This window comes from Aristolochia californica, unplaced genomic scaffold (assembly GCF_029961685.1).
Source record: "Aristolochia californica isolate CCGP_79_NKW_82.1479 unplaced genomic scaffold, dmAriCali1.0.hap1 SCAF_12, whole genome shotgun sequence".
Lineage (NCBI taxonomy): Eukaryota > Viridiplantae > Streptophyta > Magnoliopsida > Piperales > Aristolochiaceae > Aristolochia > Aristolochia californica.
This window is the reverse complement of record NW_027181793.1, coordinates 22,860,680-22,877,577: the sequence shown is the minus strand read 5'-3', so window position 1 is coordinate 22,877,577 and position 16,898 is coordinate 22,860,680. Positions and strand designations below refer to the sequence as shown.

The 16,898-nt window shown below is 37.9% G+C and overlaps 2 protein-coding genes across 5 annotated transcripts; one reads left to right on the top strand and one right to left on the bottom strand.

Moving 5' to 3' along the window:
- Positions 1-434: 434 nt before the first annotated feature.
- LOC137946732 (non-specific lipid transfer protein GPI-anchored 14-like) lies at positions 435-1,032 on the top strand. Its single transcript, XM_068793044.1, has 2 exons — positions 435-657; positions 785-1,032. Exons 1-2 carry the CDS (start codon positions 435-437, stop codon positions 1,030-1,032), a joined length of 471 nt encoding a protein of 156 aa, XP_068649145.1.
- Positions 1,033-2,074: 1,042 nt separating this feature from the next.
- Positions 2,075-15,603, bottom strand: LOC137946406 (E3 ubiquitin-protein ligase At1g63170-like). 4 transcript variants are annotated; one of them, XR_011111073.1, is made up of 6 exons: positions 15,244-15,603; positions 13,114-14,013; positions 4,260-4,385; positions 3,880-4,174; positions 2,542-2,853; positions 2,075-2,396 (listed from the first exon to the last, which is right to left on the bottom strand). XR_011111073.1 is itself a non-coding variant. In XM_068792684.1 (5 exons), exons 2-5 carry the CDS (start codon positions 13,794-13,796, stop codon positions 2,608-2,610), a joined length of 1,350 nt encoding a protein of 449 aa, XP_068648785.1. In that variant the 5' UTR covers positions 13,797-14,016; positions 15,244-15,603; the 3' UTR covers positions 2,075-2,607. The 4 variants fall into 4 exon arrangements, 3 of the variants coding, with proteins under 3 accessions (XP_068648785.1, XP_068648784.1, XP_068648786.1); XM_068792684.1 differs by having other exon boundaries at positions 2,075-2,853; positions 13,114-14,016; XM_068792683.1 differs by having other exon boundaries at positions 2,075-2,853.
- Positions 15,604-16,898: the final 1,295 nt, after the last annotated feature.

Below are 16,898 nucleotides of genomic sequence, written 5' to 3'. Positions count from 1 at the left end.
TCAGGGTCGAAGAAGGTAGCTGGTAGCCAGAGGCCACTCCTGACTCCGTGGAATCCCTGCCTCGTTATCTCGATCGGAAGATAAGGAAGAAGATGACCGGAATTAATTTCTGTTGAGAGAAGAGCTTACATTTCTCAAAGCTGCCCAGATATTCAACTGCCATTGATTACTGCTTCTACGAGCTTAAATTGCACCAAGTTGATCTTCATCTAAGCTCCTGTTTTAGTTAGATCTCATGAATTGGATGCTACGAAGCAATGATGCGTCCAGGCTCCATAAATACATCTCTGCAGATTTGGGGTGATGGGGAAGAAGGACTATGCTTATATATATATATAGAAAGAAGGGAAAGCACTGGCAGGGCGAGGAAGATGGGGAAAACGAGATTGTTTTCTCTGTTTTTCCTTGTTCTGTTTGTGGGCGCGAGTGGAAGCATGGAGGACGACGAGAAGGAATGCGCGGACCAGCTGGGAAACATGGCGTCTTGCATCCCTTACGTGAGCGGGAGCGCGAGCAAGCCCACAAAGCAATGCTGCAACGACACTGTAAAATTGAGGGGCGCTAAACCCAAGTGCCTCTGCGTCCTCATCAAAGAGAGCACGGATCCTGCCATGGCGCTTCCCGTCAACACCACCCTCGCCCTTAAGATGCCGGCCAGTGCTTTTGAAATTGAATTAATTTTCTTTTATCTTTTTTCCCTTCGTCACATCACAGTAATCGTTTCTTTGTCCTTGTACTGACTTCTCTCTTTCTGTGTTCTATCGTTTAATTTTGCTTTGATCAGCGATCTTAAAGCTCCCTCCAGATTCCCCAGACGCCAAGATCTTCGCGGAAGCTGGTACGGATCCAACAAGCCAACCTTCCCCAAGTTCCGGTTCTTCGCCTAGCTCCAGCTCGGGCTCAGGTTCGGGGTCCGTCCCTGCTCCGGACAAGAAAGAAACTCCGGCCAGCAGCGACGGAGCCACGTTGAGGACTGCATTAACCGGTGCTGTTGGGGTGATTGCACTGCTGGCTGCATGCATACTCGCGTAGTCAAGGAGGAAGATCGAATGGCAGGCAGATTCAGATGTTATTTCTACTAGTTGAAAAGCAATGCTGCTACTGGATAAAAATTTATGTCCCAAAAAAATCTAGAAATGTTTTTTCGTACACATTTCCAATAAAACTTTAGATAAAATCCTATTAGTGCCTTATATAAAAAAAATTAATTTTTTTTTAAAATAATATAAATAAAAATTAATAATCAATTTTATACAAATTTTCAGTAAAATAAAATATCAAATACAAATTGTCATAATTTCAGCATTACACCGTTAATTGTTAAATATTTATTCAAAACAAATTTCATATAATTTTCCAGCCCATCTTAATTAGAAAATTTTACTAAAAAAATTAGATGATTTTCTTGATAAAAATTTTCAACTAGAAAAATATTTTCAGGAAACATAAGGCACTAATAGTCCCTGAAAATGTATTTCTACTAAGAATATTTTCTTAATGTTTCCCAAAAAAAAAACACTAACAATGCATAAACCTATTAATTAAAAGTAGTGAAAAAATAATAATATTTCAATGAATTTGAAGTCGGTAATCTTGTTCGCAACTAAAACTTGTTGACGTAAATATGTTAAGATATTATTTTTGCAGGTTAAGAAAAACTATTTCTCTCATTTTGTTATGAAAATCTCAAGCCCTATTTTTTTATTAAATAATAATAATAATGATAATTAAAAATCCTAGCATATTTTTCATAGCCTCTATTGATAAAATAAAAAAATAAAAATTAATGTGTTTGTTTATACACTAAAATAAATAAATTATTTATTATGAAACGCTAATATTTATACAAATATATCACATATGTTATAAGATACATAAAACAAAACATTTATATCATAGATTTAATTAAATTTATATATTTTTTAAATTGAATTAATTTTATAATATAATAAAAAGAATTTATGTTTTTTGAAATTAAATTTATTATATAATAAATAATAATAATAATTTTTGAAATTGAAATCGACAAATTCTCGCAATAAAAAAGAATTTAAACAGACGAACATTTCTGACTCCTAATTTACCGACCACGAAGTCGAATATCAGATGAAATAAACAAGAAGTTAAAATGTCCTCTGTACAAGAAATCAAAAAAAAAAAAAACGCAAACAGGCTGTAGTCAAGAAAACAACCAAATGGAGATGATTAACACCTTCACCTTCAATTCGGAAAACATATGATACACCTCGTCTGGCCTTCGAGCCTAGCTGTGATGGGTCATGCTTTCTTCCACTTCTCCGCCCACCCAGAAAAGAGTACACAGATCCATTACAACACAGTTCTCTTTTATCTACTTGAGCTATTATTTTCTCCATCACGATTTTAAGTCGTTGATCCTGATAAACAGTAATTCAAAACCATGTGTAAGGATCGACCATTTGGACTTTGGATTTTTCCTCTAATTTCTTTTTGGAGGCACTTTTATATACAGGAAACTGAATTTCCACATGCTTCCGTTGAATGAACTGTACACAGTTTTACCTCCTCCATCCCACAAATACCATGAGAAGATGCCAAAACCAGCTTCTTCCAAACCATATTTTCCAATTAGAACACGGCAGTAGCTAGAACACCATCTGTGGGTCCATTCCCCACCCTCCTGTCACCTTGCCGCCGTCCCGAATTTGTTCCAGAAGTTGAAATGACACATTCACCAACCTCACGCTTGCACAGAGGGCATGAGGCATTTATCTTGAGCCATTTATCCACACACTCAACATGGAAAAAATGCACGCAAGGCAGTTCCCGAAGCTCCTCATTGTCTCCATATTTTGCCAAGCAGATACTGCATACCTGCACCAAATTAAGCATGTATTTTAAACCCAAAAGTACGTTGAAAAAATGCAAAGTTGGTACAAAAAGACCAGGTACAAGAGAAACTAAGTTCTAGTGATGCACTGGTTCACGGCAACTACGACAATATAACATTGTAAATCAGAGATTTAAGTAGAAACGACAGAAAAAACAGCAAAAGAAACATATGACCTATGAATGAGTTCCTCAAGAAGTACTGTCAGTGGGAATAGTCCCACTTAGGTAATTGCCAAAAAAAATTATTGATTTGTAAGGTTCAGAGATATGCTTCCTAAGTTGCTAATACTTTTAGGATGGATACAGGCTCAAACTTATCATGGGTATCAAAACTAGGCTTCAGCCGGATCTCGTCTGTTTATGCCCCATTAGTACCTGTCCTCATTGCAGACACATCTGTCTATTCCTATCTTGCCTGAGGATCATTGGTATATAAGCTTAAACAATAAACCTCCCAAATGTCCGGTCATTTTGGGATGAAATTCAACTCAATCTTAACAAGTACAACACAAACCCATCTCATATTGAGCCACACCCAATATCCAGAAGCACATGTTGTGCAAATGCACCAGTCTATACGAAATTGGATAAAAACACCATTGACCTTACTTGAGAAAAGAAAGTTCAACTTTCATGCAATATCCTAATTTTTTACAGAATATCCCTCTCTTTCATGGTCCTAATTAAATAATATATAATGATCAAGCAACCAATTTGGATTAGGGATCTAAACTGGCCCATCTGAGAAATTGGAATTATTCTATAATCAATATAATCAAATCATTCCCCAAGTATATTAAGGTCAGCTAGACAAGTCCTGCATTTTGATCTCAACATTTTGCTAGCTCTGTTGCACGGTTGGCACTCAAATCACTGAGGAACAGCCATGGTGATAGTAAAACGGCATTATGTTGAATATGTCAAACCTACCAAAAAATTTCATCCTAGCTTACTTCAGAAACTGGTAGAAGCACTTTAGACAAACTACTAAGATGCAATGAAACTTACAGCATCTTCTGCTGAGATAATCCGCTCCTTGTCAGTCCCAGCTGCCAAGACCCCACCCTCCCCAACACCTTCTGCATCAATTTCACTCCCTTCTCTATTTTTACTTTTCTTCAACCTGAACTTCAAGGTTGGAAGTGCATTAATTGATTCAGGAGTAGCACCTCTGCCATGCCCCAGATCTTCCCGGAAACCTAAAATAGATATGATACATGGCAAGCAGCAGCAGATGGTTGCACATAAAATAAATGGCATAGCATACCCAATACAGCTGAATGTAAGAAACACAATACATAACCTGCAAGTGACAAACAAGAAATCCAGTGTTCAAGCCAAGATGTTATGAAAAATGATCAGAGAATACAGAAAACTCAACTTGGCACCTGTACAAGTTTGGAGCCTCAGAAGCAGAAGAATGGCCACCAAAGATCCATACATTGCCAACCACAAACCAAACAGCAAAGAAGCAATCCAGAGCCATTTTAAAGTGGTCCACTAGGACATTCAGCCTGCCAACAACATGACAACTTTGAACATTAAAGCACAGACAAACTATACAAGTTGCAAGGCCACACAAGTTGTGAAGATGATTGATAATCATGCAATTTTTATTCTTTCACAAGTTGGGGTTTGATTCCATCACAGGTTTGTCACCCTAAATCATTGTCCACACAGAAGGGGGAAAAAAAAAACACAAAGTGACAATGCTGCTCCATAAAAGCAGGATCTGCCAATTGAAATGGACAAGTAATAAGTGCTCAAAAGAAAGTATGAGGCTTCTGTCCCATGATATTATAATGATAATGACCTATTGCAGTAAATGATATTGATCTGAATTCTTCGTCAAGTGAGGCTTCTGCCCCACGAAATGTGAAAGAGTTGTTTCTTCTTTTTCTTTTGTCTATAGCACACAGTTACACGCCTATCAGGACTTACGTCCAGCATTCTGTAGATGCATCCTATTCCAGAAGACATCCCAATAGTATATTCCCATTTTCCTTACACTTTTTTTAGTATGAAGTTGTTGAACGACAAATTGGCGCTTAAAAAGAAGGTCCAACCATCAAGATATGGACATGGCTCTTTTTTCCAAATACACCAGCATGGATGTTGCTTCACAAGCTTCCAAAAGTTTCAATTTTTATAGGTAAAAAAACCATACATCCAGTATGGAAACAAAACCATGAGTGAGAATCTGTGACACAGAAGGCAAAAGAGAGATTACCATAATGGCAAAGTGTCTCTTATACATGTGAGGGAAAGGACAGGATGATCCTCTATGTCACTTAACAGGCAAAACAAATGAATTCTGAGAAAAAATTAAAGAGGAATCCTTCTAACAGAAAATGCAGAAACCAACAGTATTTGCATATTATTGTTCAGGCAATTACAAGGATCCACTTTTTTTCTCTTTCCTAGTAATGTAACAGGCACCAAATACGCCCAAAAAAATTTGAAATCATGATTGAAGTTGTAAAGAGATGCAGGGGTCAAGTGAAACATAGAGCTTACCATAATGGCAAAGTGTGTCTTTTCTTTTCTTTTCTTTTGATTAGGCAAGCAAGGACAAAGATGTGGAAAAGATTACCCACAATTGAGTTATAGCAGACGAACTACAAGAATTACTACCTTGCTGCCACCTGACATGGGGAACTGACCCATGACACTGTTAAGGAATAGTCCCACGTGGATTATTGAGAACAAATATGTTGAATTTATTAATTGGGAAAGAAGTTTCCTACGATGGCTAATCATTTTGGGATTAGACCTTGGACCGAACTTCACATGGTATCAGAGTAGGTACTAATATGAGGGCCTCCACCCAAATTATCTACATGTAAGAGCCCAGAGGGCTTACATGTGAGGGGGAGTCTTAAGAAATAGTCCCACATGGATTAGTGAGAACAAATATGTTGAATTCATTAGTTGGGAAAGAGGTTTCCTAAGATGGCTAGTCATTTTGGGACTGGACCTTGGACCTAACTTCACAGACACCAAACAATTAAAAGCAATTCACAACATAATCAGACTTTTAACCATGGTTTTTTGACCCAAAAAGTTGACCCACAACTCGGCCAAGTCGACTCAGTATTTGATAGGGGCGAGGTGAGGCGGGGCAGTCAGGTCAGGAGGACAGACTTGCCCCTTTTATTTTGGGCGAGGTCCCCCAAGTCCAACTCAAAACTCAGGGTGACCAGTGTGACTTGCCTTGGGCGAGCAAACCCTGATTTTAACAAGTTATCTGTTATGGTCCTGGGTTATGTACCTATGTCTTCCGCTCCTAACAGGCCAGTCTTTTGGGTAGTATTGGCTAGGTGCATAACATTTGGTATCAGAGCTAGCTCTCTCATCGCGCGTTCGAATCCCAGAGGGGGCGACTGCGAAGGGGGCGACCTATGTGGAGGGGGCGACCTTGACGGAGTAGGCCACCGCACGTGCGGAGGGGCGACCTTGGCGGAGTGGGCCGTCGCTAGAGTGGGCCATTGCAAGTGGGCCGCCATGGACGTTGGCCCGCGAAGGAGGGGTGTGATGTTATGGTCCTGCGTTATGTACCTATGTCTTCCGCTCTTAACAGGCCGGTCTTTTGGGTAGTATTGGCTAGGTGCATAACATTATCATACATAATGACTCACTTATCTCTCCATCAGTCTACATAGATAGACATTCAGGTCAAAAGCTCAAACTGTATATCAATCAGCGGGTACGTCATCAACAGTTTGCTATAGATGAGTGTTGATGTCCAAATTATGCCATTTTTAAAATTTTTGACAAAATTAATTTTTAAAATTGCCAAAAATCTGAGTAATGTAGCTTTTGTTAGAAAAGTCAGGTTGGATTCTTCTAGTGAGACTGTAATTTTCAACATGAACTTTGTGTGATGTTTCATAAAGGTATGCAATTTCTTAAGTTAAATCACGTTAGCAGTCCTCATGCAGTTTAATGTAAAATATTTTCCAAGAATGCACATGGATCTTATACCTATATCAAGTATTTGTAGTACAAATTTCTCATGCACAATAGGTGAGGCAGCTTCCCCACTACAGTAAATCCTCTGTAGATGGATAAGCAAGTAGGGCTGGCATCGAGCCGAACCAAGTCCGAACCTGCCTATGTTTGAATCGAGCTTGATTTAAATATTTCGAACTTGAACTCAAGCTCGAGCCGAGCCCAGCCTCGAGCCTAAAATTGTTATCGAGCTCGAGCCCAATAATTTTAACCGAGTTCGAGCTATCATCTATATTTAAAACTTTGCATAAAATACATGTCAAATAAATAGTATTTAAAATTATCTAAGGGTCATAGTCTATTAGTATATGTGTATTAACATTGGGTTGGTCCCCTCTGATAACATTAACAAGATGAATGACACCTAGTTATACAAACAAATAGGTCAGATTTATCTTCTTCATATAGCTTAATGGGACTAGCCCGGTTGCTATATGTATTAAGCAAATCTAACTCAAATTAAAAACCTTGATTGGACTAGTTGGTTCGATCGATTCAACCTTTGGCCCTTTCTTTCTATCAAAACTCACATATTTTTTTTTTAAAAAGGTTAAAACCTAGTTGACCTAACCCTCCTTTAACTAGTGAACCTTTTGAATTGGCTCCAATCAAATCAAACTATTGTTTTCTTGTCTACGAAGAAAGATTAGAGGGACAAGTCTCCATTAAATTAAAAATAATTTGAAAAAATATTTTTCATAAAATTAAATTAAACTATTTATTTAAAAAATCATTATGAGAATTAAAATATCAATTACTTAGGTTTATTTTTTAAAATTAAAATTTTGCTCTCTTTTATAATAAAACTTAATTGTGTAAAAAAACATATTTTCTAAAATGATTAAAATGAGTAAAATGCATCAAATAATTTATGTATACAATTAATATTACATCAAAAGAATGACACGTCTCAAATGTAACATCTTATTGGTTCATGGTCCAGCAATCGAACATGAAGGTCTAAGTGAAAAATGGTTCTAAACAAGAGTCACATAGAAAAAATGCTAATGTGAGCCAGGGAGACACTCTCCTAAGATGCCTATCCCTCGGGTGCATTTTCGTAAATAATAAGGGTAAAACTTCAAAGGAAGAAATTCGATTAGTCGTGTTCAATGGGACCTGCCGTATCAAGTTGTCGCCGTCGGGCCCCTTTTGCACATCGATTGAAGAAAATCAAAAGCAGTAGCATGCTGTGGAGACTATCCGAGACTGGTGTCCTTCTCGTCCCCCTTGGCCTCACAGGTGCGAGAGTAGAGAGGGAAAAAAGAGAAGCAAACAAGGAACGAAATGGAAGAGCAGTTTGCGTGAGCTTCACCAAAAGGCCCAAAAAATACGATGATGGAGAACGTACCCCGGACGGATAATGGCGCTTTCAAGCGCCGCTCAAGGCCTTCACCTATAGTTGCCTTCCGCATCCTATGCCACGTTTCCAAGGTCGGCGCTGTCATCGGCAAGTCTGGCAGCGTCGTCACACTTATCCGACTGGAGACTGGCTCGAAGATCCGCGTGGAAGAGCCCCAACCTGATTGCGACGAGCTCAGCTCGTTAACTTAAACAAGCAGAAATAAAGCGAATCGAACCGAGCTCGAGCCACTCGCGAACCAGCTCGGTTCGATGCCACCCCTATAAGCAAGTACCATTGGATTCCTCCTATAAGAAAGAGAATAATTTTGGCCAACTTCTGCAGTAATCACATCAGAAAGCACAAAATTTCAAAATAATACACAGATCATTATAAGATTCATAAGACAACTTACAAGTCACCAAAGGATAGAATCTAAAAGGTAATTCTTCAGAAAAAAGATTCTCCAACAGGCTTAGTTACCTCTGACAGTGGTACATTTGCAGCGTCATGAAGTTTGTAAATTTCCTACCTCTTTCAGCCTATAAGGAGGATGCATTGAGGTCCTCCACTGATATAAATTATACTTAGTAGAAATCTCACACTCATTGGAAAAGTTATTCTCCAAAATAATACGTAAACGTATAGAGACAGAACAACTATAAATGAAGAAAACTAGGTGCTTTATTATGCTTTTCAACTTTAGTGATCACAGGCGTGCGGCAAGGTGGCCCATGTGCGTGGGCCTATCCAGATGTCTGGCTGATGGGCTCAAAATACAAAATTTGAAGCTGGGGGCCTATCCAGATGGATTTAGATAGGATTTTTGAGGGATTTTAGGCATGTGGGATAATGCCTTATTTGAATTTGTCATGCTTAGGTGGCAATTTCTCATTGGTTAGATTTTGAATAAGGGATAAGGGGTTTATCTCTCTTTGGCCCATAAATAGAGCATTGTAAATCACTTGTAAACATCTTCAAATTCGTGTTTAGAGTTCCCCATTTCTGTGAAAGGTTCATTTCTCTTCATTTTGGCCTAGTTTTTTCTTAAAAGTGTGGCAGACTAGCTTACTTTTCGCCCAAAGTAAGTTAGGCTGCACACTGAGGGACTAGGAGCTTTTTCTTGCTTAATCTAGCGGCGTGACAGTTGGTATCAGAGCAGAGACTTCAGCCATGGCTTCCTCAGAACCGACGTTGGAAATTGCTCCAAACAAAGGTAAGTTGAAAGTCTCTAAAACCGACTCTCGCTTAACTTCTTTTGAATCAATGCTCAAGAAGGTGGGAGTGCAATGCTCAAGTTGGGAGGAGAAGATTCAAGAAATAGTAGACATCTGTGAACGTAGCCTTGAAGCAATTCAAGGGCTAGAGGACAATGTGCATGTCGTAGTTGCAGTTCTAAAAGCAGATAGTCGCAACGAACTTGACAAGATGCGAACAGAGTTAGAAGAGATGCGAATGAGAATGGTAATTCTCGAGCGAGCCATTTTGAATGGGAAAATGGTTCCTACACACATGAAGATCAAGGTTCCTGAATCTAACCAAACAGGGGCGTACGAGACCCAAAGGCGATCGAGAACTTCTTATGGCAAGTTGAGCAGTACTTGAAAACTTCAAATCTCACAGATGAGGAAGTAAAGGTTAGTACCGCCTCTAGGTTTCTCATTGATGATGTTGTCTTGTGGTGGAGAAGAAGGGTTGGTGATTCCGAGGATGGTAAAACTCGGATGACACTAGGAAAGATTTTAAGCGCAAGTTGAAGCGCAATTTTTTCCCGAAAATGTTTATTACCTAGATCGAAAAGAATTGCGTGCATTGAAGCAAAAAGGGACGATTCGTGAGTATTCAATCCTTCACTTCTTTAATGTTAAGGTTCTCTAACATGACCAATGAGGATCAGTTGTTTTCTTTTCTTGTGGGACTTCGTCCTTGGGCTGAACAAGAGTTGAGGCGTCGGGAGGTGAAGACGCTTGCATCTGCTTTAGCCACCACAAAAAAGTTGACGGATTTTGAGAGAAAATCCGATGATAATGCCACCACATCTATAGGTAGAAACAGGAACAATGAGAACCATAAGAAGAAGTCTTCTTAGAGACGAACTTCCGAGAAAGATGAAGGGAACCATAAAATCGGAGAAAAGAAGAAAAACTACACGAAAAAAGGTAATCCTAAAAATCGAGAAAAAAGATGAAGGGAACCATAAAATTGGAGAAATGAAGTCTTCTTAGTTGATTTGGAAGCAACCCACAACTTCATCTCAGAGGAGGAAGCAAAATGATTACGCTTAAGGTAGGAAGGGGCAGATAGTCAAATAAAGGCTATCAATTCCGAAGTCAAAGTTGTGCTTGGGTTGGCCATGCATGTTCATGTCGTCATTGGAAAGTGGGTTGGATTTTTAAATTTTGTTGTAGCTCCTTTGGACGATTTTAATGTAATATTTGTGGTGGATTTTCATTGTAATAGCAAGACCTTTGCAATATCTTATATGGGAATGATAGGGATCATGGATGAAGATGGACCTTGTGTAATTTCCGGTGTAGGAGACTATGTAAAGGGGAAAACAACTATGTTTTCAGCCCTCCACCTTAAGAGGGGTCTTAAGGGTGGAGAGTCTAATCTTTTTGTTTCTTTGGCAGGGGACGAACAATGGGTTGAAGGTCGATCCATGCCAGTTGAAGAGGAGGAAATCTTAAAGAAGGATTTCATACCTAAAAATTTGCCAAAGAGTTTGCCTCCATTGAGGGAGATTGCAAACATGATCAGGGGCGATCAAAGTGCCAAAACATCAACTTTGGCAGAAATCCGCTTTGATTCGAAGGCGCATTGGAAGCAACTCGAGGAGGAGCCAATGGACTAGTTTTCCAACTTAGGCACGTTTGTGTTCGTGCCGAACGAGTATGCGGCGGAGGAGGCGTTTTCGACGGGACTGCAAACTCTATGTCATTTGACACATTTTCAAGTAAATTTGGGAAGAGCCCAATTAACTTGCATTTTGCAAAACGATCGAGGGAGCACATCTGTTTGGTAGATGTTCTTCTCAGCCATCAAGGTACTGTGATGACGACGTCTGCATTATTGTGGCAAGAGAATGATACGCGGGGCCCAGGGTGTTCCATGCACACGGGCCCATTCAAAAGGCTGGTAATGGGCTCAAAATTCGAAATTTGAAGTTGGGGGGCTATCTAGATGGATTTGGATAGGATTTTTGCAGGATTTTAGGCATGTGGGATAATATTTGAATTTGAAAAAATTTGAGATTTGCCTTGCTTAGGTAGCAATTTCTCATTAGTTAGATTTTGAATAAAGGATAAAGGGGTAAACATCTTCAAATTCGTGCTTAGAGTTCCCCATTTCTGTGAAAGGCTCATTTCTATTAATTTTGGCTTAGTTTTTTCTTAAAAGAGAAGCTGACTAGCTTACTTTTCACTCAAAGTAAGTTAGACCGCACAGGGACTAGAAGCTTTTTCTTGCTCAATCTAGCAGTGTGACACTTAGTCATCAACCACAGTTGCCCATGGCAGCAAGTGAATGAATTGGAGGTGTTTAATTACCTTTAGAGGCAAGGCATGGGATCTTAGACACCAAGAAGATGCAACCTTTCCCACTCACCACCCATAAAACACTATAAGGTCTTTCAATACCTTTTTTTGTCCTCCATTCTCAATAAACATCTTACAAATGAAAAAAGATTTTTATTATAATGAATTCATAAGTGATTATTTATAACATGCATAATTTTTAGTTTAAGCATTTGTTTGGCTATAGTATTACCATTGTATACCAATATATCACCTACAAAGGCAAAACTTAGAGATAAATTAATGAATTCAGGTTGTACACCAATAAATATTTGTACATTTAGTTTTTTCTTCAATGGGAAACATACACACATACGCACACACACAAATACATAGAGAGAGAAAGTCATGATATTTGCAAGATGACTTAAATCATTATATCTACAACAATACCATCATCATTATCTATGTTACCATTAAAAAATCTATAAAGCATAAAAAAATATGAAACGTACATTAACTATGGACTTATAGGAAAATAAAATTAATGTTTTTTTTAAACAATGCTAAGAAAATTAATGTTTAATAACAGAAAACGAAAAAATAAGCCATAAGATTTAAATTTCATGGCTAAATTAAAAATGGATGAACCAACTTAAATGAATTTGTGTATTAATGCAAGCAACAGACTTATATTAACTTCAATGATAGAAAACTTGTTTTAACAAAAGCAACAGATTTATCATAAAGTTCTATAATAGAAAACTATTTAATCACTTTCACTCACTAAGTTTCCATTCTCCATTTGTGCAATTTTATTTTTTACATGCATCATACTCAAAAAGAGATTGGGTTAAACTCTTAACATCCGCACCAATTACCATGCATACATAACCTCAGCTGCAGACAACAAATGTAAATCCATAATTTCCTACTTGATTGATGATTGGTCACTTCAGTTTCAAGACTCTATCGTCGTGTTGCAGCTTCTATTGAGTTGAGAAGGCAACACTCAGTTGAAAACAGATGCTTAACATTCAAAATGAAAAACCTAAAAAGCCACTCTCGAATCAAACATTTTGCATAAATAGTTCCCGTGAACCTAAGCATGCCCCATTAGTAGGATATAACACTATAATTAAACAACATGATTTAAAATTTAAATTAAACCTGCACTAAGTGAGAAATAGAAAGGGCAAATGAGAGAGAGAGAGAGAGAGAGAGAGAGAGAGAGAGAGAGAGAGAGGGTGAAAGAGAGTGTGTGAGACAGAGAAGAGAGAGGGTGAAGGATAGAGTGTGCAAGCAAACAAAAAGAGAGAAAGAGTAATCAACATATAATTAGATGCCTAGTAGTTGAAAAATGCATATTGATACCTTGCACTGAATATTCCAAATCCAGTCCCTGATCCGACCGATGCATGACGATCTTCTCCTTCCTGAACCTGAGGAATTGGAATAGAAATGTATCCTGAGTCAGATGGGGGATTGCTTGGTGAAGAGCTTTGGTGTCCATTTGTCGATTCCTGTTCAGAGCCTTGATTATTTCGATGGGCATACCGCCAGTAAAGAAGAGGGAGAGTAGCAACACATCCAGCTGCATAACCCACCACCCACGCAAATAGTGGAGCTTGTGGATTCTCGTGTCTTGAAAAAGATAAAACAACAATAGATGAAATTATTTGGCACATAGTAACAACAAGCTCAATAGAGATCCACAAGCCAGAGTTTAAAGGGCTTCTACTCCGGCGTCCAAAGCCATCTGCACCTCTTCTTAAAAAATGTCCATTTCTAGAGTTAGATGTACTGGAGGCCATTGATGATGATGAAGAGGAAGATTGAGAAATTTGGGCCTGCATGCTGCTTGATGGTTGCTCATTATTTGACACATCAAGATCAGAAGAATGATCATTATGGGAGGCTGAAGATGAAGCAATACTAGTTCGAATATCCACGCAATGTTCTTGGTCTTCATTGTGATTGCTGGACTGCTCCATCAATAAAGGATCTCTGTCAGTTTGGGCTTCTTCACATTGAGGTTCCAGTGATGGAACAGCCATCAAAGTCCACCAACAGAGTGTAGAGAAAAAGAAGCATAGAAATAATGAATTCTGACACCTTTTAAAACTTCCCAACTGCTCTTACTAGAATCTAGAATTTCTCCCCCATAAATATGACAGATCAGATGTCAAGCTGAGGCAAACAATTTCCTCCTCCTATAAACAATAAGACAAAAGCTACTGAACTCTGTGCTTAATTTGCTTAACAAATGCGAACCTGCTTTGAAAAAAAAGAAAACTATTACTGAATTAGAACTGCTTCACTTTTTTTTAACTGTCTTTTTCAAGAAGCAGATAACGTCAAACAAAACCAAACTTCTAGAAAATGAACATTATTTGGCATCTAAATTGAAAACACTACTTGCAGTAAAACTTGCAAAACAAGCTAAATTGTCTAGGACTATTCTATCACTCAAAACCAGAATTTCCACACCATCATCCTATTTCCTTGAGAAGATTGAGAAAAACAACATAGGAACCCAAACAGTCAAAACAAGAATTTCCACACCATCCTCCTATTTCCTTGAGAAGATTCAGAAAAATAAAATATGAACCCAAAAACAGATGACGTAAACGACAGTAGCATCCTCGTGGTAACATAAAAAATTTAAGAAAAAATTTCAATCAAGAAACAAATCTAGAAACACAGATAATGTAAAGTAGAAGGTACTTCAAATTAACTAGAAATACTACGTGGATACCACCCATCAATCAAATCTAAAAAAATAAAAGAGATTTGAGCAAGAGTTGGAGATCACAAAACGGGAAAAGGGAGGAAAATATTAAAACCAGCCAAAAAGTTTAAATGTGGTCAACGTAGGGGGGCAAATTTATTCCGTTCACCAATATATCCGGACAAGGATGCCCGGACCACGGTGACCAGTCGGAGGTAAAGCGTTTCGAATCAGCACAACATCCCTTCAGACTGTTACAATTTTCCTAATGACAAAAATTAAAAGGATGAAACCCAGTCCTATTGCCGCAGTTCATGCATCGATGTTCGTCTTGGTTTGATGGTTACCTGGTCGGAAAGGTTACATCGCTCGCTCGAAATTTAAGATGATAAATCAAAATTAATACAATAACTACCTTATTTGGGAATTGACCAAACCATAGTGACCAATTTAGAGAATAAACAAATAACATATAAGAATAATTCCAGCTGCAGCTCTACCGGCCTAACGGCATCTCAAAAACAAAATTCCAAAACAAGAAAAGAGAAGATAAAGAAATTACTAACGGCAAACATTGACTTGCAACAAAAGGAAACAAATGAATTACCCATATCAAGCTTCCCTACATTTCAACCAATCGAGCAGATTATATCAGTATAGTCAGAATACAGTGTGGAGCTTCGACGATCATAGAAGCCAATTGACAGCGATGGAGTAGTGAAAACCCTAAAGCGAGAGGGTTTTGCGCAAGAAATTAGTAAAAGAAAACATACCAAGTTTCGGCAAGGTCACCGCCAAGGGGATAGAGGCAGAAAATTTCGATGTTTTCGAGATATCCTCTTTTTCATTTCTCAGATTTCTTTCCTAGGAAATTGCTTCAACTTTCTTTCTCCGTTGCTTCGCGGAGTCGCTTGGGAATATTATGAGAGAGAATGAGAGAGCGAGTATTTTTCAGATTAGATAAATGCAAAAAAGGTAGTTTTATACTTGTATTTGTCTGTCTCAGACATAAAGGAAGATGGTACAAGTACAACGTAGCAGTGGAAAGTGCGGAAGCCTTTTTCACGCCAGCAAATTTGACTGTGCAAATCAGTAGTTGTAGCTAGATGCTACTGAACCTCCGCAGGGCTGTGCCACAGAGTTATTCCTGAGGGAATGGAAACTCGGCCTAGGACTGGACAGACTTTATAAGAAAGAACCGGAGCGGACAGGACAGGGCCAACCATTTTACCGGAAAAGTAATTGAGTTTATCTATGTCAACCCTACAAATTTTGTATTCAATCTGCTCGTTATTTTATTCTGAATGAAACCTCCTGTAGTTCAGTAGAGGAAGAAGGGTGGCTCTATGGGAGCTGCCTGCCCCGTCTCTTTCCTCCTACAAGATCGAGCTTATCGCACAAGGGAGGCGTAGTTCAACGTATAATGTAGAAAATGATATGATGTTCTTAAAGCACTGACAAACGCAAGAGACGACTCTCACCAAGCGGCTTCTTTTGTTTATAAGAACACTTGAAAAGGTCTTCAGGATCCATGGTTGTCATGATGTCATTTGATGATGCTGCAATTGATTACTGTTGTCTTTTCTTTGGAACTTTCCCTGTTGTGATTTGCCAATTGCTCTCAAATTCGAGTCTTTGAGAACTCGAATGCGTGTTTATTGATTGTTTCTTCTTGACTGACGGTTGGAAAAGTCGGAGAAGATGAATTCTAGAGGCTCCATTGAAGAGAATAGAGGGAAAGCTTTCCCCTCTCATCTCATTTGAAAGAAACTAGAGGGAAGCCCTCTCCTACTTTTCAAGCCCATTTGTATTTTTATTATTTTTATTAAATATTTAAAGTATAATTATCAATTTACCCTCAAATCACTGCATAAAATTGTGACATTCTAGCCAAATTGTATGTGGAACTACCCTATTTGAAATGACCCATTTAAGTTATAAGTAGGGGTGGCAAATTTTGACCCTAGTAACATAATACCTAAACCCTAAATTAGGTCAAACAAACATGATTATTATACGAATAAGTAATTTAATGTATAATTAAAATATATTAATATATTAAGTAATTAAATTAGACGTTATTTTATTTAATGATTGCAAATTATTGTACATTAATACAATAATTACATGAGCCGATTAGTTGTGCACATGATTAATTATAAATAATTTTAAAAAAATAACATAAATGAATATAATAAATTAAGTTATTAATTTATTAATAACATATGATATACTTTAACATAAAAGGGAATGATTAAACAAAAAAAATCATCAAATGCTAACTTTAACACACTATATATTTTTATGTATTATTAATTAATAATATTTTTTCATTAAATTTAAAACCATTGGTTTTATTAATTATAAAAATGGGTTAAATTTTTTTGAGACCGAGTTGACCCGGATTAACTCGATTGAACTCGGGAGG

Coding starts and splice junctions, on each gene's coding strand:
- LOC137946732 (XM_068793044.1), top strand. CDS start 435: ATGGAGGACGACGAGAAGGAATGCGCGGACCAGCTGGGAAACATGGCG. Junction 658..784: donor CGCCCTTAAGATGCCGGCCA/GTGCTTTTGAAA, acceptor TGCTTTGATCAG/CGATCTTAAAGCTCCCTCCA.
- LOC137946406 (XM_068792684.1), bottom strand. CDS start 13,796: ATGGCTGTTCCATCACTGGAACCTCAATGTGAAGAAGCCCAAACTGAC. Junction 4,175..4,259: donor GAGGCTCCAAACTTGTACAG/GTGCCAAGTTGA, acceptor TGTCACTTGCAG/GTTATGTATTGTGTTTCTTA. Junction 2,854..3,879: donor TTATCTCAGCAGAAGATGCT/GTAAGTTTCATT, acceptor AATTTGGTGCAG/GTATGCAGTATCTGCTTGGC.